This window comes from Anser cygnoides, chromosome 13 (assembly GCF_040182565.1).
Source record: "Anser cygnoides isolate HZ-2024a breed goose chromosome 13, Taihu_goose_T2T_genome, whole genome shotgun sequence".
In the NCBI taxonomy this organism is placed as follows: Eukaryota; Metazoa; Chordata; class Aves; order Anseriformes; family Anatidae; genus Anser; species Anser cygnoides.
This window is the reverse complement of record NC_089885.1, coordinates 1,276,891-1,300,428: the sequence shown is the minus strand read 5'-3', so window position 1 is coordinate 1,300,428 and position 23,538 is coordinate 1,276,891. Positions and strand designations below refer to the sequence as shown.

At 41.6% G+C, this 23,538-nt stretch overlaps 1 protein-coding gene across 11 annotated transcripts in view; it reads right to left on the bottom strand.

Annotated features, from left to right (window-relative positions):
- The window catches only part of GRIA3 (glutamate ionotropic receptor AMPA type subunit 3), a 606,096-nt gene that overhangs the window by 20,608 nt on the left and 561,950 nt on the right, over positions 1-23,538 (bottom strand). For 10 of the 11 annotated variants that reach the window (XR_007165837.2, XM_048070799.2, XM_067005236.1 and 7 more), the window contains 2 exons: positions 20,379-20,755; positions 12,117-12,315 (listed from right to left, as the gene is read on the bottom strand). Coding sequence is in view for 10 of the 11 variants with exons in the window: in XM_048070799.2 (XP_047926756.1) it covers positions 12,117-12,315; positions 20,379-20,755 (576 nt within the window). In the remaining variant the exon portion in view is untranslated. Of the gene's footprint in view, positions 1-2,888; positions 7,022-12,116; positions 12,316-20,378; positions 20,756-23,538 lie in introns of those variants that run through there. The other variant, XM_048070805.2, reaches the window with a different exon arrangement.

Here is a 23,538-nt window from a genome sequence, read left to right as displayed (position 1 = left end):
CAAAGAGATGAAATGAAAGATGGTATTTGGAGTAAATGCTTGTCCAATTTTCCAACTGCTTCAAAAAGAAAAACACAAACAACCCCAAAAAAACAACCCACCCAAACAAAACACAAACAAACAAACAAACCAAACCAGAAGCCCCTAAAAGTCACACCTGCAAGGGGGTCTTGGCCACAGAGGTGCCTGGTACAAAAATGATTTATGCTCCCACACAGGGTAAGGTTGGACAGACCTACACCACTGGTAGAGTTCAGTGGCAGTAAAACATTTTCCCTCTCATTAAAGTGTTACTTTTAAGGAGATATTTAGAAAAAAAAAGCTTAAAAGCAAAGATTTAAGCCAATTCAGAGCCCCTAACTGCAATAACTCCCTGTGCTCTGCAACTCCTATTTCATTTCTTTGATATTGCTCTCAAGAAGTCTGTCACACACATTTCCTTGGGATTTCAAGGGTATATTATTATCATTTTTTTCTTAAAAGCAACATTTTCAGTGTTTCATCTAGGCCTCGGGACACATTAAAGTGTCTTTCCATGATTAAACCCTTGCTGCAGACATAAATAGAGCCCCCCCCACCCCCGCCAGGCGAGGCACCCAGGCACCATGAGGCTGCGGCGTCACCATCAGGACGGCAGCCCCTGCTGGGCCTGTCACCACCCAGCACCCAAACGCCTGCCTCCTCCGGGTGGCAGTGGGCTTATCATCAAAGGAAGTGCCAAGTCAAGCCATCCACATTTTTAACTTAATTTTGCCTTGCAGTTCTCCCTCTTTTTGAGCAGGTCTGTCTCCAGCACCTCAACGGAAAACCAAATCAAGACACAGCACCGAGATGTGCGGCATGACCTAGGCCAGGCCTGTGTGCCTCGCGTGGCTGGATGGCATCAGGACAGCAGCAGGATGGTGGCAGGTTGGTGGCAGAACAGTGTCAGAATGGCGTCAGAGCGACCCATCAGCATGCCTACTGCTTCAGTCCACCTTCCAGCATCAGCAGCTCAGCGCCGTCAAGCCCGGCCCCACAGCACTATGATCAGACACCTTTGTTCCTCATTCGCATACTCAAAACTGCCTAAAGAGATAGCACAAAAGCCAGCACCTCTCACAGGGTTATTTGACGTTGGTTAAATTTACCTCTAAAGAATCTTTGTGGCAGAAGCCTTATCCCATTAACTGCATTACCTTCCCCCCTTGCAGACGTCTGTCTCACATTTCGGCTAAAAGTGACGTTGTGTCAGCTCCTCCGCTGCTGAGTGTCATGAAGCTGTTATATTTGAAAGCAACAGTGCTTTTCCTCTAGAGCTGAAGTCTGTTACAGGGATGCCCTTTGCCCGTTTCAGACGGTTTTGCCCTTTCTGCCACCTCCTCCGCTACATGCAGGTCTTCTTCAAAATTCCCTCCTGTTGCATGCTAGTGGAATATTTTGTTAAAAGGATCAAAAATGGACCTTTGTTTCTTCTGATGGGCACCAGGAAATTATTTCACGGCAGTCAAGTGCAAAAATGTTCTCTTACAGATGATTACCGGTGATAACCCAGTCATGAGCCAAATTCACCTAAATCAACTTTACTTTTAAAATAAACTGCACATTCTCTCTTTTTTCAGCCTGTACATTTAACATTTCAGACCATACTGATTAACATTTTTTACGTCTGTCTTCAAAACTGAGAGAGAGAGGAACAAAGAAACAAGAGACTTGAGAAAGAGAAAAGATGCCCACAGCAACTAAGGACAAGTGGGAGAACATTTCATGACCACAATGCTATTGTAACAAATGGGACTGGTGGGCTGAAGAGGGAGAAGACCCAGAAGGATGCCAGTTACTACTGCCTGGTCTCAGGGCTGGGTCCAGGATATATATAGGTTTCATATACTTTGGAGTAGCCCAGTATGCACTGAAATGCAGTAAATGCAACGTGGACATGCAGCAAATGTCAGATAGACTGCTGAAAACTGGATTGGGCATCCTGACCACAGGGATAGGCAGGGACATCTATAAAGGACCTGCAGCAGCAGAGGTCACAAGCTTTTCTACTATACCAGCCCTGTCACCACATTATAGCTCTTTAACAAGGGAAATTAATAGCCCTAAGTCAGACAGATGTTGCTGACACAAAACACAAAGGTCCATACTAAAAGCAGTGCAGGTATTTAATCTGAATAATGCATGCTGCCTTTATATAGATGCACGCCTCACTGATATGAACCTGAGTAGTTAAGGGTGAACCTGAGCTTCATTATCATCCATCATTGCTTTTCTTCTACATGCACAATTAGCTGTTCTACAGCAGGTAATGAATCCAGCAGCTTATGAACCATTAAAAAGCAAGTCACTCAACGGGAGTGAAAAGGGACCGGGAGACTGCCCTGCTATGGCACCTGCCGCCTGGCTTTGGGATCACTTCGAGACCCATTGGTTCTGGGAGCTGCTCCCAGTGTGGAAAACCACAACCGAGTGGCTACAACCGTCCTGGTCTTCTGGACAAGATTTGATCGGATGGATGCCTGTCTGCTCCTGCAAGCGTGGCGCAGAGCAGCCTCAGGAAGGAATGCAAGGCAGGGGCCGGTGCCCCCGGCCAAATGCCAGCTCTGGAGCAGGCGGAGCCTGGCCTAACACTGCAGCTTCAACAACATAAATGTGATAAATATTATTGCTAAGGTGTCTCTGCCTGAGATTTCCAAGCTCTTTACTAAGAAGGAAAAAGTAGGTCTCAGAGAAGGCCTGAGGGCACGTTAGTCCCCTTTCCCAGCTGTGGACATGAAGGCAGGGATGTCATTTACTGAATGTCGTAGGGCACAGTCTAATAGATCAATGTCACAGCTTTTAGCCATAGATAACTTGTGATGCCAGCAATTTACTTACCTATATGGACAGAAAAATCAATCCCATCATTACATGAACCTCTTGTTTTTATTACATTCTGGGCAGAAGAAAGTAGGTCAGAAGCCACGAGCGCACACAGGGTGCTTCTCTTTCAGCAAGGCCAGCCTCCAGATCTGCCAAACCCTATCCACAGCATATGGATTTGGGGGACGCTGCTGATAAGCAAGGCCAAAGCACGTCTATGTGAACTAGTCCTTATATTTGCAGGAATATACAAAATGTTGTATGCATAAATGTAAAGGAAAGGGTGAATAGTTCATAGTCAAGTTTGGGATGGGAGACACTGTCACGGTGGTTTGTTACCAACGCTAATGAAGTTCTAACTTCTGCTTAGAAGTTGCAATCTCCTTTCCCAGTTGAGGCAAACGAAGCTCAGAGAGCTGGTGGATCAGGCCCACAAGCCCAGGGCGTCCTGTTTCCTTCTAGGGTCCCCTAAGCAAAGGCTTGGCTAGTCCCTGTATGGTGACTGTCAGGACAGTGAGCACTTTCTGGAGCAGTCACCCCCGAGCCCCCGGCTGCTTCCACCCCTGGGCAGAGCATGGCTGGAGCCCGGGAGGGAGCTGGAGGAGGAGGAGGTATGCAGGGAGGCCCATCATCAGCACTGCACATGCAGGGGATGGGGACGAAGCCCGCAAAAAAAAATCCTCCAGGCTCCAGCAGCATTCCTGCTTTACCACACCTGACACTCAGAGTGTCCCAATTACAAGAGAAAAGTCCATCTTGTAAAAATAACATGTAAGAGTTTTCTTTTGATGCTTTCTTCTTGTGCATCACGGTCATTTTGAAAACATGGGCTTTGGCAGCGGGCAGCTGCTGTAACAGACACCTTGTCTCAGGTGCACTCCGCTCACACAGACAGGCGAGCAAACAGTCACTCTGGCTGCAACGAGACTTCGCTGACAAGTCAGTAACAGTCTGAGGAGCAGAATGTAAATCAAGATTTAAAACTTCCCTTCCTGGCACAATATTGAACTTCAGCCTGTGCCTAGATTCATCTCCTCGCTTTATTGCTGCCATCCATTCCTGCACGTTGCAACACTGATCAGAAAATTAAAATGAAAGTCTTTACCAGGAGACAAGCTGTCTTTGTAAATCCTCCTGTGATTCATGGCTGGAGCCATGCACGTTGAGCGCTCACCATGAAGTAGAGGCAACGAATGGGGCTGGTGGCACCACTGCAGACCAGTATGATTGTGCTGTGTGAACGTCCGTCCGTCTGTCTGTCTGTCTGCCCAGGGAGCAGGAGGCAGCGTGCATGAATGGCTGGAGGGCAGGATTACGTCAGGTGGAGGGGCATCCTTCCAGCCGTGTCACATTTAGCAGACTAGTCTTGTCTGGGCAACCGAGCAACTCCCCAGCCCTGCTCTGGGTTCAGCCTTAATAAATTAACGGAGAACAGTGTTTCCAGCACAGTATCTGAACACTATCAGGCCTAATGAGTTTTCAGCTCCAGACAGAACAGGCCAACATACAGGCAATGAGGGAGAAACCCCAGCAGACTGCAAGAGGGGATGTTTCATATTCTCGTCATTAGAGTTTCTAAACCTCCATGTATTTTCTAATTATGCAAAAGTAACAGTAGCAGCATTGTAAGTAATTTATCAGCACCCATGTATTTTAAATGAATCCCTAACAAGCACTTATTAATGTGACATGGCCGCATTACATAAAGTAGGAGAGACTTGAAAACCCAGGGTCCTCACTGTCTTGAGCAATGTCATTATCATTATCATATAGCTGTTCTCCAAGAAGTAGAGCATTCAAACAGCAAGTGATTTTCCCCCAAGGCGCTCCCTGTTTCCTCCTCTAGTGCAGACATGGTTATTTGATTAACCCACTGCTATCCACTGCACTCATCCTCACTGTGGGCTTGGCTCCATTCTCACTGCTGGACCTGAGCACAAAATTCCCCTGTGCAACGCAGTCGGCAACCCTGGACTTAGAGGAATCAATTTCTGAACAGGATCGAGATGTATGTGAGCTGGAAAGCCTAAACAAGGAACACAAGCAGAGCTGATAGACAAATCCCATCTGTTATTGAAGATAAGGAGAGATTTATTCAAATATTTGTTACTAAATGTTGATTGAAAGCTTCACTGAATCCTGGCTTGTCTGTTGAAGTTAGTAGAATGGTTCGGGCACCTTAACCCCTGCTTCCACACAAACACATCCTTTGCCAAGGAGCGGATGATGGATGAGCTGCTAATTTTGCTTCCCGTAAGGATACATTTTCCTTTTCAATCCATAGGCTTAAGGACATTAGATCACTTCATGGGAAACCATTTCTTTTATAATTATGTCACATTTGATTTCCTGTCATCTTTAAAACTGCCTGTTAGCCATGTGGCAGAAGGGAGGCTCGACAAATTAAGAGAAAATAACCTACAAGTAGACCGTGCATCGTTATGCAGTGGAGAGCTGGTGAACTCCCTGCACACATGCTTTCACCTCAGTATCCGTGCACACACTCACCTATGTCAAACAGGGAAGGGAGAGAAGAATATATGGGTGAATAAGCTTTTCATATTTTCTGTGTTGAAAAGCAGTTAAAACATAGTACTTTTTCTGATTAATTGCTGCCACGTTGCGCATCAAAGATCGACGCAGCTCATATTTGAAGCTATCACTTTTCTGTGATGTTCTATTCTTTAAAGTCCGTAAATACAACCACACTTCAATATTTTTGTCAGGCATTTGTTATGATCACTGTGTTGTTTTGCTCAGTGCCAGGAATACTGAAAACTTGAAAGTGCTAATCATAGTTTTATCCAAAGGCAAAAGGAAAACGTGTATGAATTCTGTGCTAGAAACAAGTCCTTCATCTTCACTAGCAAAATAAATTTTGAAATTAAAAATCAAGGAGTTTAACTACAGATGAAACCCTTTGCAGTACAGGTACAGAGTTCACAATGGTGGCTTTAATAGGCTTTAATGATGGTCTCAGTACTGTTTGATTGCACAAAATGCACAAAAATCACATGGCAACTGCTGGTTCGTAATTAATGGCTTTCCCTCAACTAAACTGATTGCTGGTAGAATTTATTTCCCTTGCCTCTCATCTTCCTACAACCTTATCAGAGGAAAGCAATGAGCTCTTTATCTTCTAACTGGTGTGTAATATGCTAGTGCTTCAGAGCCTATTAGAGCCATTATTTCTCTCTCTCTCCCTAATGGGTTTGGGATCATGCTGTACCCCTGCCCACCTGGCTTTCCACCCCGAGGGACTGGCCTCGCTGGCCACAGCTTGCCCTCATGCTGAGGGTCCCAGGGGCTCAGGGTCTCCGCATGCTTTTGGCTGGATTGGGATCACTGCGGGCAGTTGGCTCTTTGCGTCCAGCAGGGACCCACGGGTGTCACCACAGCCCCACCTTGTTCAGCCCATTACAAAGCATTGCCTGAAGAAAAGGTACCCAAAGGGTCTTAGGTACCCAAAGTGCTTTTAATGGAAGGTATTTCAAAATCCTTTGGATGAGTTTAAGGATTTTTTTTTTTTTTTAATTTCCAAGGAATTTGGGGTTAATCTGTTTATTTGTTCTCTTGCTATTTTTTCAGATAAATGTTTACTTTCTGCTTTGGCACTAATCTGCCTGGTGTTTTTTTTTTCTTTTCTTTTGAATATATATATTTTTATATCAGCTTTAGTTTTATCAGATAAACAAGTTATATTTAAAGTTCTTTTTAAAAGAAACACAAAGCATCTTGCCAGGACATCGCATGCTTTTCTGTCTGCTCTTGTTGAATTATTCAGACTTGATGAAACCAAGAAGAGAGAAAAAGTGAAAGTGGGGACCATCTTAGGCCCATTCTTAGTATGACTTTCTGTGTCTTAAAAATGTTTTTATATCATATTTTTGTGTATGTATGAGGTCCAGAAAGGGCTCGGATCTGAGCCTGACTCAGAAAGAACCACTTTTTGAGAAAACTGCTGAAAAGGAATTTTAAGTGCTGAGTATCCCTGCAAAGGAGAAAGACAACAGTATCGCTTCCAAGCACAACATTAATTAAGAGAAAGATACTACTGAAGTGTCTGGGTAGGGTATCCAAATGCAATGAGAAGTGAAGCCTTCCCACAGGAGGCACCAGGAAAACGTGTGTCGTCGGCTCTTTGGTGTCCTCAACTCAACTATTGCTCCCATGTGTCCTGAAGTAACAGAGAGTTTAATTTAACCTGTGAATTTCATACAATGTTGAAAAAAAAACACCTAAAAATAATATCTCAAGTATCTAAGCTGTGCTTGAAGGCTGTCATCCTGTTTGACTTCTCCAGGCACTGAGCCTGAAGTCTTCTCCTTATCAACAGCACAAACAATTTCAGTGTCAAATTCTCTGTCCCCTACTAATGAACATCAGTGCCAGGTAGGAGTAACCAGCTGTAGCAGAAGAACCATCATATCCAAAGGATCTTTGGCCTTTCTGCTGAAACTCCTAACAGTCCCAAGAACTGATGCCATTTCCAGGAGAAAAAAAATAGGAACTGACTTGAGAACAGCAAGTCATTTCATCGGAGGCACTGGGGAACTGTTGGATAGCAGTTGTTTTCTCAGGGACATCCTTGAAACCATTGTTGAGAAAAATACAAAGTTGCACAATAAAATATCAGTCCTTTGAGGCCTTCTTTTTTTTCCTCTGAGTTTTAGTTAACAGTAATTAACTACATTGGTAACGGTATGATATGAGATGCTTCAGTTTCCCACAAAAAAAGAAAAAGACCTAATGGAAAATCTTGCTAAATGTCACCTATCTCAATATTGCATCCTGTAAAGTCTTGTCATATTACGTAAAATTCAAGGACACCTTCTGAAATTTCAGGTTTTCAGTGAAGTGTACTGGTTGGTCAGCTGTGTTTAGTAATGACCAAACACCTACTATACGAGTTGTTTTAGGGAAACCTTTCAAAAGCCTCTTAATACAGTTATCTGTTATCAATTAAAAGAAAACACAATAAACTGAAGAGCGGTTTCTATTTCTAAATGTCTAGAAACATGTTCTTCTACTTCTACAGAAGTTTAAATACAGCTAAGTTTACATAAGAATTACTAATTAGTTGTAAAGTTCATGCCTTTTGAATACATGCATACTGGAGGTCTGAAACCTATCAGACTGTGGTATTAAACTTAGGCTCAGTGCTGAATTTGGATTAAATGATGTTATATTGATTTGATGAGCTGCTCAGATATGCTGAAGCTTTAATTGAATGTATTAGAAGATGTTAATTTTAACAGATATGCCCTTAAAGTAGCAATGTCTCTATTTGTAACTGCTTTCTAGTACAGTCCTTCGTTGGTTTTCAAGAAAAAGAAAGTTATTTTTGAGCCTTTAATCTGAGACTTTATGCGAATAAATATCTAAGAAGAGGTTCTTCTCATTTTCAATATGGATGAATGCCCTTTGAAAGCCAAAAGGGAATTGGTGTAATGTATTGAGTGCCATTTAAATGCCTTTATAAGCTAATTAGTGCAAAAAATAAAATGTTTCTGAGCAGAAACAAGCAACAACCATAAAAACATAGGAAGGCTCATTTGTTTCTTAGATATACTGGGCAGATAGATACCCTGATGCAGAGAGTCACCAACCACTGAGGAGAGTGAATAGAGCCTGCTGTGAAAATGTTACAAAAAATATGCTCTATTGTTTTAACTGTGAGAGCAAAGTCACGCCGACAGTGTTCATCATGCATGCTTGAAACAGCAATGTTGCATCTAGTTTTAATCTACATTGCTGCGATAGCAGCTATCTGGGAGACATTGTGACGTTTAGGGAAACAGCCAACACTACAAAATAGGTCACTAGCTGGAATCTGACCAGGCCTGAAGAGGTCTGAAGTGGCTAAAAGTAATTACCATCTGTTCATGTGAAATGAGGGGATGGTATCGGTCCAGTTCTGTGTAGATAGATATCCACACTGCATAAGAAACCTTCCGAAGTGATCCTAGTTGGAAATGCAGCTGGCGGAAGGGAGCCATGGACTGGAGGATCTAAGGAAGCTCCTTCTAAAACTGTGCAGATGAGATAGTGGGTACCTGAAGCTCTTTTATGTGATGTCCTTCTGTGATGCATTAGGAGATTTTCCCTCACTGTGGTCAGTCTAGCACCTTTCACTGGCCAACAAAAGGCATGAAGATCAATATCTGATCAGTAGCTTTGTTTGAGAAACACCTCTATCAAGAGACAAACCCAGAAAAGCTTCTCAATGGGATCTTAGTATCACAGAATGGTTTGGGTTGGAAGCCACTAGTCCAGGTTGCTCAAAGCTTCATCTAACCTGGCCTTGAACACCTCCAGGGATGGGGCATCCACAGCTTCTCTGGGCAACCTGTTCCAGTGCCTCACTACCTTCACCATTCTAGTGAAGAATTTTTTATATCTGATCTAAACCTACCCTATTTAAAACTGTTCCCCCTTGTCCTGTCACTACACTCCCTGACACAGAGTCCCTCCCCAGCTTTCCTGGAGGCCCCCTTTAACTCCTGGAAGGCTGCTTTAAGGCTTCCCCAGAGCCTTCTCTTCTCCAGGCTCTTGGGACAGCCTCTGCCCTGTGCCTCCTGTTTGAAGACAAGGCCCAGCTGCAAAGCCAAGTTACTGGTTTTGGTGCCTCTACGCACGTGCTCACCTCCTGTTCACATCCAGGTACCTTCTCCCATCACCTGGGAAGATTTAGCAACCTCTCACATGTCACAGCCACAGTGGGCGTACATATGTATGGGAAATTAGAGTAAGTACTGCACTAAATTGCTCATGTAGCTATCCCCTCAGTTATAATCTTCCTTTCTTGCTGAATAGTTATGGTCCTGACCCACTCAGCCAGCTGTTCTCAAATCGGTTAAATGCTGGTGGGGAATGGGAGGATGAGGATATTCCCCTCACAAGGGGAATAAGGATTACAGTAAACCCAGCAGAACCCAAGGCTTTTTCTGGCTCAGACCACTATCACTCCCAGTGGTGCTCCAGAAGCGGTGCAAAAAGAGCTCAGAGGGAGAAAAGCAGCCCAAAGCACAGACCGAGCATCCTCTGTGCAGCAGGCACTCAGAAACCAAGTGTCCTCCAAGAGTTATTTCAAGTTTCAGCCATCATTACCACCTTATTAGGTACCTAATAAAGATTGTACTATGAAGTATTTATGTGAGTGTATACATTTAATATATGGCAAAGTTTTTGCCGTTCTTAAATCAGCTGAAGAAGACTAATTACAACAGTTTCGTGGCTGCATCACTCCATTCAAATTAATTACTCTGCAAAAGTTAATACAACTGAAATGATATTGGGTGCCTTGAGACTGTCAAGAAGAAACAAGCACCACTTGGGGTCCATTCTCCTCCCCATTTTGGCCCACCCGGACCCTACTGAGCGGGCATTACGCCGGGATCTGCTGCACTGGGGCTCTGCTCTCTTCCCTCCCCACCACATCCTCCTCTGCCTGACGGAGCTGGCAGCCCCTGACAGATCATCCTCATGTAGAGCCCCACTTTCTCCAAGCACCATGAGAGTCACAGCTCATCCCAAGACTGTTACCAGCACAACAAAGCATTCATACATTCACTAGACTTTGTATCTTTTCACAAGAAACACTCATTCCTTTGATCTCCGGGTGAGAAGGGATTGCCATGTTATGTCAAACTATTACGGAAATAAAGAAACACCCCCAGACAATCTCTCTTTCTGTATTAATGTAACGAGATACTCCTAGGAAGATCTTTTTCCCCTAAGCACACGACAGTGCCTGTAAACAGCACCAATATTTCTAATCAATTTGTACCACCTTTTCTGACAGGTCCACTCAACTCATTTTCCTGTACAGGTAATACCGCTGGAGGCTGATAATTAATCCGAATACAAAATTTTACACACTTATGTCACCCTTAGCAAGGTCACTGTTTATCTTACAGGATTTTAATACAAAAGAGAAGCTGTTGTAATGCATCTGCCACCACGGCTAAACAAGAACTAGCAAGTACCCATTTTTATAGGAAGACATTACGTATAGATAAGGCTGAGTACAAAAAAACTTCATAAAATATCTTTGTATTCACTGCTGGCTTTTTATGTCAGATTTATACACACCTGCCTATGTGTGTGTAGTCTTGTATCTGTGATGATGTTATTTATCTTACAAGCTTCTCAGCTTTTCCAGTCTTCGCTCACTACCTCCTTTTTCATGTGTAGCCTAAACATTCAACATCTTAAGCAAATTCAAGGAGCCATCAATATTTAATCAGCCTACAGCAGCAAGGGTTTTACTGCTCCCTTTTCCCTCACACTTGCATTTGACCAGGATGTGCAATAGGCACTAATTAGTCCTGGCTAATAATTAGACTGACCACTTTTCTATACAAATAAATGCTGGCTTGAATGGCATTTGATTGGCACTGCTGAAAGAGAGCTGGGAGCTTCCTGAAAGGGCTGAGCATCTCAGTTCACCATTGGAAAGGCCAGTAATAAGAGCTCTGGAGGTCATAACATTTTTAGATACAAAAAAGTAGTCTGAGGTCTTATTTAGAAGTTTTAATGACATCCTATGCAGTTTTTAATGACCTCCTATGCAGCTTGTGGTTTGGCAAGTGATTAGAAAGAAAGGATGATCTTAAATAAATGTACATTTATTCCCCCCACCCTCAAATACTGCAAACCCAGCATTTCTATCAGCAAGGTGAACACACGATAGTGTGCTGAGGTACAATCATTTCACTCCTGGCTGTTTGATACAGCCACAGCCAGACACTCGTGAGCAATGAAGACACAGCAACAGCAGCAATCAGTGCCCCACATAGAAATGGCAACACATGCTTCCCACCCCCTTCTCATTCTGGCAAGTAAACACCGATGCTGGATGACATTAACAGCTGCCAGCTGGGCAAACAGAACAAGTAGGTCAAGAGAGTCACTTCTCCAAGAGTTTTCTTTGCTAAATATTGTGCTAATGACTGCATTATTGCTCATCAGACCGAGGCTTGGAAACTGGTGTTAGAAACCTTTCCCACAATAGCAGAGGTCAGGTTTTTCATCTTGAGATGTTTCAGGTTGAGCAAAACTACCAATTCTTGATAAAATGCCTTTTAAAAAGCATCTTTAAAATCTGAACACAGGCTTGCCCTGATTGCACAAAGCAGATTTCATCAGAACAGCTTTACAGGTAGGTAGAAACAAATGACTGAAAACCATGGCCCTGTGTGTCAGGCACGTACAGTTTAGAAAAGCTCTAACGGAGATTTAACAGAACTGCTTTAAAGCATGTGACTTACTCTAAAGAATTCTTTGGTTGAGCCTGAATCCAAAGTGCCATAGGCTATCTCCGTTTGTTTAGCCAGATCCTCTGCGCTCTCTATGGGAGACACCATCCTTTCCACCGTAAGGAAGGCAGCAAGATTAGCAGTGTAGGAAGAGATAATGATGAGAGTGAAGAACCACCAGACTCCTCCGACAATTCGCCCTGAGAGAGATCTATGGAAAAACACATATCATCAAATTTTGTTGAAGATATTCCTTGATTTCTTTTTGTTGTTGAAGAGAAATTCACATGCATAACCCTGTTGTCCTCATCCTTCAGGCATCTGTGGAGAGGCTCCTGATAGCCTTCATCAGGAGAGCAAGCTCAGCATGTACCTATTCTTTCTTAGTTAAACCCTCTTAAATCTTTCAGTGGAAACAAGGACAAAGAAATAGTGGTTCATCTGAGCCCAACCCATTTGGAGGCTCGGGGAGCAAGAAGCTCTCCTGACTTCCACAGACCCTTTGGTGGGGAAGTCTTTTGCCAGAAGACTTTTGTCTTCTCTGTTTGGCCAGCCTTCCCCCTTGACTGATTTGCCTGCTGTGGTGTATCAGCATCGCTGGCTCTCTGGGGTCTGACCAGCCCTGAGGAAAAAAATACCTTTTACTCTTAAAATGTAAGATGTGGTGAAGGGCAAAAAGGCATGAGCAAACACCCAAATTAATAAAATAAAAATGATCCAGTATGATCCAGTATCATTTTAGCATCATGACCTAGCAGGGATTACACACTGAATCTGCATATTGAAGTGGGGAAAGAAGCTGATTTGCTTTATATTAATTGAAATTTGCATGCCTAAAACACACTGTTCCAGATCAAGCATACTCCAGCTTTTCAACCACCAGAGCAATGTCGTAGTAAGTAGTAAAAATAATATATATATGTATTTTTTCAAATAAGAAAACTGTAAGGACTAAAACCCTCCTACATACACAATTACAAAACACCTACGGGTTAGGAGATCTTAGACTGTGTGTCTATAAATGCTCTTTGCTGCTTTAAAGCAATTGAACATCAGGCTCAAAACGTTTTTGGGGGGCTGAAGGACACCAGCACCACTCTGCTCAGCTGGGTGGGGAATTTGCCATGTACAGTACACATTCTTCAAACACAGCGTGTTGATCAGGAATCATTTCAGAAGCTGAGACAGAGCTATTTCGTATGTTTTCCCTTAATTCTTTACCCATATCAATGGAGGAAGATTGAATCCCAAATGTATTAAATCCACGGAACCTGGGTGTTGCACTCCTCAATTTGTGTGAAGGGAAGAAATAGAAAACAAGAAAACTCTTACCTGTTTGTTTGTTTCCTTCAAGCCCCTCAGTGCCATCCCCAGACAGTGGGTACAAGTTGTCCTACCAACAGATGGAGACGGGAAAAGACTAGAAGTCTGGTGCTGGGTCCCCACCCTGCCCACACAAGGAGGGGGTTGGCTGGTAAACTGCCTAGTCTTGGCCAGAGCCTGAGATCGCCTGAGCCATGAAAAGATCCCATTAAATTAATAAGAAAAAGAAAAAGAAAAAGAAAAAGAAAAAGAAAAAGAAAAAGAAAAAGAAAAAGAAAAAGAAAAAGAAAAAGAAAGAAAGAAAGAAAGAAAGAAAGAAAGAAAGAAAGAAAGAAAGAAAGAAAGAAAGAAAGAAAGAAAGAAAGAAAGAAAGAAAAAAGAAGGAAGGAAGGAAGGAAGGAAGGAAGGAAGGAAGGAAGGAAGGAAGGAAGGAAGGAAGGAAGGAAAGAAAGAGGAAGGAAGGAAGGAAGGAAGGAAAGAAAAAGAAAAAGAAAAAGAAAAAGAAAAAGAAAAAGAAAAAGAAAAAGAAAAAGAAAAAGAAAAAGAAAAAGAAAAAGAAAAAGAAAAAGAAAAAGAAAAAGAAAAAGAAAAAGAAAAAGAAAAAGAAAAAGAAAAAGAAAAAGAAAAAGAAAAAGAAAAAGAAAAAGAAAAAGAAAAAAAAAAAAAGAAAAAGAAAAAGAAAAAGAAAAAGAAAAAGAAAAAGAAAAAGAAAAAGAAAAAGAAAAGGAAAAGGAAAAGGAAAAGGAAAAGGAAAAGGAAAAGGAAAAGGAAAAGGAAAAGGAAAAGGAAAAGGAAAAAAGGAAAAGGAAAAGGAAAAGAAAAAGAAAAAGAAAAAAAGAAAAATAAAAAGAAAAAGGAAAAGGAAAAGGAAAAGAAAAAGAAAAAGAAAAAGAAAAAGAAAAATCCATCCAACATTAAAGAGCACACCAAAGAAAATTATTGCCAACACCACAAAAACAGAGAGTGCAGTCTGGAACAGGCCAGTGGAATGTGGAGAAACAAGCTAAGAGGTGAAACAACTGCTCTCCACTCTCCTCTCCCCAGGACATGGAACCGCTGCTCCCACTGGAGGGGCAGGCTCCGGTTGGCTCCTATGGGTTGCCAGCCCCAGGGACTGCTGCACCAGCTCCGTACTGATGGGCCAAGTGGTTCAGGTAGTTACATGGCTTAAGGAAGCTTAAGGAGCGAAGCACCACCTCTTTGTCCATCAGGAAGCGATGACTTCCAAGGTATGAACTCTGAGAGAACTTGCCATCGCTCTGGCCTGTGTGTGCTTCCTCAGGGCAGGCACACGTCTGATGGATCACCAACAAGCAGAGGAGGCTTTCCTGCCCTTCCCAAGGGCCTCCCAAGAGGTTAAAAGGCTTCCAAGTTTCAAGCTGGGGCTGTGCTGCAGCAGTGTTCACCAACAGAGGGCTACCAAACAGTTGCAAAAGTAAATTCCAGAAATATAAAGCCAGAATAATGGAGCAAGTCAAGAAATCTGCCTCGCTCTACATTCTGTGTAGGTGTCAAGAGAGCATCTTCTGGAATTTTACAGATGGTTAAGGCCCTTTTTGGCCAGCTCCCTTACTAGTTAGGGTCTTGCTTTAGCTGCTTTGTAAAACTTGATAACCTACACACCAAATCAAACTCTCACATCAGCTAAAACTTAATTTTAGCCATCTACAAAGCAGTGCCAGCTGAACTCATCGAATAAGGCTCCCTTTGGAGCCATCACAGAGACAGAAAGGAGACAGACACCCTCAGAACAAGATTTACCTCACTTGCTATAGTGTGGGATAGATCTGAAGGTGCCCATCCGTCTCCCATGAGCATGAAGAGAAGTGAGATGCCTGACTGGAGCACACTATACTGCTTTTACATGGCTATGTCAGGTGAAATTCATCCCTCTTTCATTCATTCTTTCAATACATATTTTCCACCTTTGAGATGAAGATAGGCGTGGAGTTGAATTCCTCCTCCCTGCAGTAAAGTTGACAGCTTCAGAGCCAGACTAAGGAGATGAAATTCCACTTGCATACACTATGACTAGCTTTATCTGGCTGCTCCAGGGTCCCGTGGCCCTCTTGCTTTACAGCATCTCTTGAAATAGGAAGATGAAGAAAAGACTTGACAGGGTCTTCGGACAAATTTCATGGAACTATCGGAAACAAAATGGTGTGAGCTCATTCTCCCTACAGTTTTCCTTAGGAAATGTCTTACTTGCATCAGGAGCTGCCCCTTCTGCTTGCAGGACAGATGCATTGCTGGGGTGAAGATGTGCAGGAGGAAAGCCATTTTCCAAACCAGTGAAACCTCAGTCCCACATTGCTGCAACAACAAAATGTCTGTGTCGAGCTGCCTGTTCGTACAGCGTATTACGCACAGAGAACAGTAAAAATATCTTGCCCCCACGATCTTGCAACCTGCATAAACCAAGCAGACACACGCAGGACAAAAAATGGAGAACAGCTGAGAGCAGGGGGAGGTGGGCACGGCTGGATTCACTGAAGAAGAAGGCGCTTCCCCAAGCGAGGGTCCTACGTGCAAGAGAGGGGTCTTGCTAGAGGAGGACCAGAGCAGTTCTCAGAAGAGTTGAGGTCACTTGAAAGAGAAATGGATGTCACTACCGAGTTGTTTCTCCCAGAGCCTTCCAATGAGCACGAAAGGGAAGATTGAACAGCTGCTACCACGAAGTGCTCTGGGCTAATGTAGCTGTAATTGATGTCAAGCACAGGATGGAGCAAAAGAAAAACAAAACAAACCACAAAGCTGATGCCGAAGGACAGACAGACAGACAAAATCAAAGAACAAGAACACAGTTGAGCATGGCCTGGCAGCCTCCTTTTCCAAAAGCACCCCAGATCCCCCCAGTCCATCTGCTGATGCGAAGACTCCTTATACCCACTGCAGGGGCTGGTGTAGAGGGATGAGGGAGAAAAAGGGTTAGTATATAAACACCAGGCTGGTAATAAGAGAATACTTGTTTGTTTTGTACTGCGAAACACAGAAATGTTTCTCCATTACTCAGATAACAATTACAGAAAAATCAATCACAGCTTTTAATACCAACACCACTTTTTCTGATGAAGACGTACCTGTCCAAGTGTGCAGTGTTGTAATTTGAAAACAAACAACTAATGCTTTATCCTAACATGTCATTTTCCAAACTGCTTCAATAAATCAATACATTGCACAACATCATTTTAAAGTGAATTAGAGTGTTAACAAACGAGAGGAGTAACAAAGCCTTGGTATAGCAGAATTATTACACAATTATCAAAACAAGGTCAGATGGTGTTTTCAAAAGGAAGTAAACAGGAAGAGTGCATACCTTGAGAGGAAATTTAAAAGGAAGCATGGAGTCAAATGAGAGCAAATTAGTAACAAGCGAAAAAGAAAATACATATTCAATTTCACATTCAGTTGCCAGAGAATAACACATTCAAACAAAATCCTATTTTTTAACAAAATAGCTTGAAGTTTGTTTCTACTCATGGCCATAAAACATATTTGATTTCCTCTAACAAACAGAAACAATAAGCTTTTCATACTACTTAATTTTTAATTGGGCTCTTATGATCAATACAAGATAGCTGGTATATTGACAAAAAGCCCTGAACAACTTCAGTGCAAAATCTGCTTGCCTAGACCCGCCTTTCCACTCTGAGCTCACGCTACAGGGTACCCGCCAAGCATGGAGCTCAGTCCTTTGCTCACAAACCCAGCAAAACATCTGCCTTTCCTGCTGGCCTCATTTGGCCAGGAGGCACTCGCCTCGGCTGTTGAGACAGAACACAATAAATAAAAGCATCTGAAGCTCTGCCTTGAGATGCTCCATTCTCTCATCATCGGAACCATTGGTGGGAGTTTCAGGAACATCAAGTTACCCAGCTCCCATTGCTGTTTTGAAACTCCCACTAAGTCATTCCCATGGCCTTTAATAGGAGTCTCTTGAGACCTGCTGCAAAAATATGGGTCTAGAAATATAGCCTCTTAAATGACCAAGCTCTTGTGACAATTTTTAATGAACCCCCTGTCTTTTTCCATCAGATATTAATTAATCTAGCCTCCTTGTTCCACATGAATGAAGAGCAAAATTAAAACACACGGTCTCATACAGATTTCAAAGATACTTTTGCTCGGAATGGTGTTACAAATGTGACTGTTCCCTCCTGATTCCATTTGCTGTACACATCTTACATTAAAGCAAATTTAATAATCCACTTTTGATCCATCAAAAGTGAATTTTCAATACTTTAGCTCACTATGCAGAAAACACAGCAGCCTTTGATAGCAGAACAGAACCACTGGAACAAGTGTTGGTTCCATCATGGGATGAACTAACCACCATCCTCTGGCTGCTTTCTGATTCAGCTGAGACGACTCCTATTAAATACAGATTGGAGAGTATAGGGATATATCCTCTGGAATATCCACAAAGCATACTCACCAGGATAGATTTAACTAGTCATTAGATGTCACAGCTGTTCTGCCCAAAGCAGCTGAAAGAGCCTTTATCAGCAAGTACAAAAGTGATCTCTCTAGACTGCTTGTCGGCATCTCTCTACAAGTGCTGCACGCTCTCATATAAGAAATTTATTCAGACAAAACTCACAATGGAAGAATGAAGCCCCTTTTAATGGCAATAGAATAGTATGAAACATTCATCTAGTCAATGTATTGTGAATGGCATAACCTTACAAAGATACGGATTCAGGATGGAATACTTGGGAATAGTCCCTTCTACGGAAAAGAAATTTGACATTAAATCAACTTAAACCAACATATCACTCAAGGGAACGGTGTTTCTGGAATTTAAACCAAGGTATTAAATCTCTCTCTCTCTCTCTCTCTCTCTCTCTCTCTCTCTCTCTCTCTCTCTCTCTCCTGTAGCAATGCACATAACTGCCTGGAATCTGTTATCATGAAAGATAACAAAATAGCCAGATAATAGCTTCTAACGAGGGCCATGAATTAATATTGACCTAACAGCTTCTGATGGACAAATAAAATAAATAGGTTTACTGCTGTCTCTGTTTTTTCTATGTATTTCCTAGGCACATATCATAGTAATATTGAAAAAAATAGAGTATGTTCCACTCGTTATATAAGGTTATATATGGCTGAGCATGCCAGAGTCGCATGAGAGCTTAACAAAAATCCTATGCACTGCTATTTGCTGTCAATAAACAGACCTAGCGGAAACTGTGCAATGCCTACAGCTTTCCATGTGATGTCCCAGTGCTTATTTCCCGGTCCTTTATATTAGGCACACACATGATCAACAGCAGTTTAAATGTTATCACTATCCATCACTTTTAACAGCAAGCAGAGAGGCAAAGTTTCGTTACAGAATTTGGGAATAAAGCAGAGACTGAGCATATAAACTGGAGGAGGAGGCTGGCAGCTGTAGCAGGACAGTGAGACAGCACACTGAAACACTGAGAACTGTGACGTGGGGTCACAACCAGGCAAAAATATCACATGTATGTTTTATATGGGAGGTATATGCATCAGTCAGCTACATATGGTATCTACCTGCTGCTATCAAGACTTCTAAAACATATGAATGATGTGCATCAAATAATGACAGGTATCTATCTGCCAGCATCTCTGAAAATCCTGGACCTCACTGCAGTCATTAGCAGATTTGAACGTGCAATGACTGTGAGCTTAAAGGACCATTATTAGATTATGACAGGCAAAATCATGATCCTTTCCATGAAACTTCCTTCCATGAGGTTTTTGTCACTTCTTTCACTCTCAGACCAGGAAAATCTGGTAACTTTTGAATGATGTAAGTCTTGCAAAAGGTACACAAATATGGAAATTACTAAGGTGTATTTTGAATATAAGTGCTTAGTCAGAAAATATCTGTCTCTCTTGATTTAATTAGCAACCTTGTTAGAGGGAAAAACTGCATCCTGTTTGTAATAAACAGGCATTTTAATAATTAAAATAGCTGTAAACTGGATTTTAAAATATTTTCACACAAAATTTAGTGTTCCCTCACTAAGAAACTAGATAATTTTACTGCTTACCACAGGCATATCACCAAAGTATTTTTACAGTGTATAGGTAGGAACATAATATATGTATTACTAAAAGAATATTTGAGGTATGCATTGTTCAAATAGAGAGAACTTTACTATTCTCTGGTGGTTTTCAAAATGCTTCTTTGAAAAAGAAATGCAATTCTACAATGGTTAATAGCAGTGCTCTCTGTTAAAACAGAACTAATACCAAGCATGTTTTACTAAAGCCTTATTCAGAAAGACTGCCTTTCTGAATGAAAAAAAAAATCTTTATGGAAACAGGCAATGCTTATTAGACCATATTGACTATGAACACAGGGAAATGGATTAGACCAGATATAAATAACAATACACACACAGGATACACACCATAACTGCTAGAGGAGCACACATGGAGATCTGAACATATAAAACATGGTGGTAAGCAAATTACTAATAGATGAAAAGATAGTTCAAGAACAAAATTAGAGAAATGAGGGACAAAAAAAGTTAGCAAAAATAGCAGAAGCCATGGCAGGATCGAATGTGTTTTAAAGTGCTGTTGCATGTGGCTTTTTAAAAATAAATAATTCAGATTTTGCAAAGCATAATATGTTATATGCACGAAGGAGATGACCGTAAAATGAGATATGCAGCAAAAACACGGTAGCCCTCCAAGCATTGCTGAAAACAGAAAACCCCATGCATTTTACAGCCTCAACATGGTGTATATAAGTTTGGCAGAAATGTGTAAGTGGCATTATAAGGCAATGACACACTTTTGAGGTGAATGTTAGCAAACATCGGATCGATGATGCTGCTTAGCATTGAATGGGATGTCAAAACAAAAATTTGGAATTGAAAAGAAATTTGAAAACGTAACATATATGCACCATGGCATCAGAAAATGACCATAAAATGCAAAAAGGTGATGGAATGATATGGAACAAACCTTGGAGAAATATCGCATCCTTGCTGCATAAAGGCACCCAGGGAAAACCAAAGGCTGTTAAATATTCCAAACTCATTTGGAGGGTCAGGAGGATTCTGAGGGTCACGTGGCTCTTCAGTGCTGTCTTCCAAGTGCCATTCATAAGGGCTGAATCTGCTGACTAGGAAAAGAACTACGCTGACGCCAATGTAAGCAAAGACTATACACATCCAAATTTCATAAGCCAAAGGATCCAGGAAAGAGAATACGCCCGGTTTAGATTTCTGAGGCTTCTTGATCATGATGGAGATTCCCAGGCTCATAAAGGGCTTGGAAAAGTCTATGACTTCTTCTCGCACCAATGTTATAGTGAGAGGGGCAACGGCTATATCTGCTCTCTGTAAAGGGAAAACAAAGCCAAGTTAGTTACAAAACAGTTGCAACATGATCACAATCTAGAGTCTGAGGTTAATGAATCAGGTGATGAATTACAAGAGTGAGTAGGAAACATATTCTTTGCAGTCCATTTTGCAGTCATTGAAGTTGTTTTAGGACTACATGGACAGAAAATTTTTAACAAGAAAAAATACAACCACATCTGTGCAAGGGCCTCAAGACAGAGGGAGATACATACCAACATGTATTTATGTTTCTGTTAAGTTAATGGATAAATAAACACTACTTTCACCGGACTATTAAACTACTATTAAAGCTATATTTTCCAGGATAACATATAGAGTCAATATAACTTGCATATAGAATGTCATTTCAAGTCTAGATCAGTAATGAACTGTATTTAACATACAAATGTACTTAAATAATAGGGAAAAAAAACAACAAAACAAAACACAATGAAACAACAAATGATTGTGTTTGGTGTTTCAAGTTCAAGTGGATTATTGATGGCCTTTAAATCTCCTTTTTAGTCATTAAAAAGTTGTTTGACGTTAATTTTTAATTCCAGGAAGGGGAGTTACTAGGGGAGAAGGGGAATAATTCTAGGGCTAGTCTGTGAGCATGCCCTTTTCCCTTTTACATGGGTTTGTCCTTGTATGCCTGATAGACACAGTGTGATGCAAGCGCTTGCTTCTTGACTCCTACATCATTTTGTAGTAATAGCCTGTATCTATCCATCTGTCTTGAGGATATGGGGCAAATTACGGGTTTGTTATACCTGGATGTTCTCTTTTTCATTCTTAAAGCAAGTTCTGTTGCCTTACTGATTAGTCCAGGGTCCTTAAAAGGAACCTGAGAGAAGTGATTAGTCATTGAATTTCAGCTGGATTTGGGCACTACCCCTTACATATTCCTCTGGAACTCCATTGCAATAAGGGATAGATGATGGAAGAATAGTGGGTGACAGGAACCAGACAGTTCATCCTGTCTGAGGTCACTGAAGAGCAGTAATACAGATCTGTGAGTCCCTGAGAAGTAAATAGCCTGGATTATCTGAGCAAAACGCAAAATAGTAGTTTTGATTATAATCTATGCCATCTTATACAAAACCTAAACTCCATAGATCTGTAACATAGACCATGCTCTGAGGATGGGTCATATGGAAGCACAACCTCATCTCATTGCATCTACCATTCAGCAGTGTGTCGGTATTTGCAATGAGGCAATACCTGGAACCCCTTCCTTTCAATCCTTACATCTCTGCTGGATTCTGAGGGAGAGTAAGAATGAGAAGTAAACAAAAAAATAAAAAAATTGCTTAGTTACTTCATTAGAAATAGCATTCCAGAATAGATTTTCAACATATTTAATTATAATTGTATTTTGGTACCAGAAGGATTCAATTCATAACCTGATAACCTAACCTTGATTCAGCAAACTACTCAAGCTGATGTCAGCAATTAGAGGGGACTAGGATGTTTAAAAAAAAAAGTCCTTTTGCATGTTAAGAAAATGGTTTAATTATTCTGACTCTATATACCTATGTACCCTTTTTTGTAATTTTCTGCCTCTTTTAAGCAGCCTATAACTATTCATGATATTGGGCCTTTTCAAGATGGCCTTTCATTCATAATTAAGAATTTCAGAAAGAAAAAGTGATTCTAAAGTGATTCAGGGAAAGTTTAACTTACCAGTAACTAAACCACTGTGCACCTTTTAAATCAGTGTTCTGTATCTAACTAGTAAGTATGTATCTGACAGAAAAATAAAATCTTATTAAGTAGAATTTTGAATAAAAGTGAATAGGAAACGTTAAGAAGTGATGAAAATCTGTGCCATAAAATAATTGAATATGCCTTTATGTAAATCTGACGGTGATGTTCGTGACTTTCATTAATATCTGATTTTCCGATCTTCCTACTAAGTTTTTTTGTTTGTTTGCTTATTTATTTATTTGTTTAAGTTTAATAAGCGGCAATGGCAAGGGCTTCCTGGAAAGTTAACCTCAGTCTCACCACTCTGTACCAGCTGGTGCTGCAGAGTCCCTGCGCAGTCATGCCCAAGACACCTTCTCAATGCTGTAAGGCTGGGGCTGACGGCAGCCCTGCCTGCCTTCTCCGTCTGCACACAACCTCCAGACTTGCTCCAGCCTCTCAGGAATGTCTCCTAACAGTTTGCACTTGTGTGTACAACCAAGAGGCTTGGTATAATTTCACTGCTTGGAATAATAATCAAATAAACCATGTCTGCGTACTTAAGTAAGCCATTTGGAAAACACAGCCCATGGTGTACAACACTACAGCCCCCCTCAGCTCCTTTAGACATTCATGCATACTGGGACACTGTCTTTCCCCTCAAGTGAATGCTCTCCTTGAGGAGAAAACCCTCCACCTGATCTTGCTGCAAAAATCTAGTTTAACGTAGCGTGCATCTAGAGACTGAAAGTGCTGGTTGCTGTTGAATGGCTGGGTGTTTACTGGCTTTGCAGATGAACGTGTTAATTGTCTAAGTATTAGGGAGACTTGGGGGCACATGGGTAGAGTGTGGTAAAGGGACTGGATGGGCCTGGAAGTTGCTCACTGATGAATTCCCCCCAAATGTGTATTTGTCTTTTAGGCACTGCTTATTGAACTACTGTTAAATGTTAAATGTCTGCAGTCAGTAGGTATGAGATGCACACAGAACATCAGTTTTATATGTAGTCAGAGTCCACTGCTGGCTGGAAGACTAAGCACTTTGACCATGGCTACTGCGTTTCGTGTTGAACTAATGAGGTACTTACAAA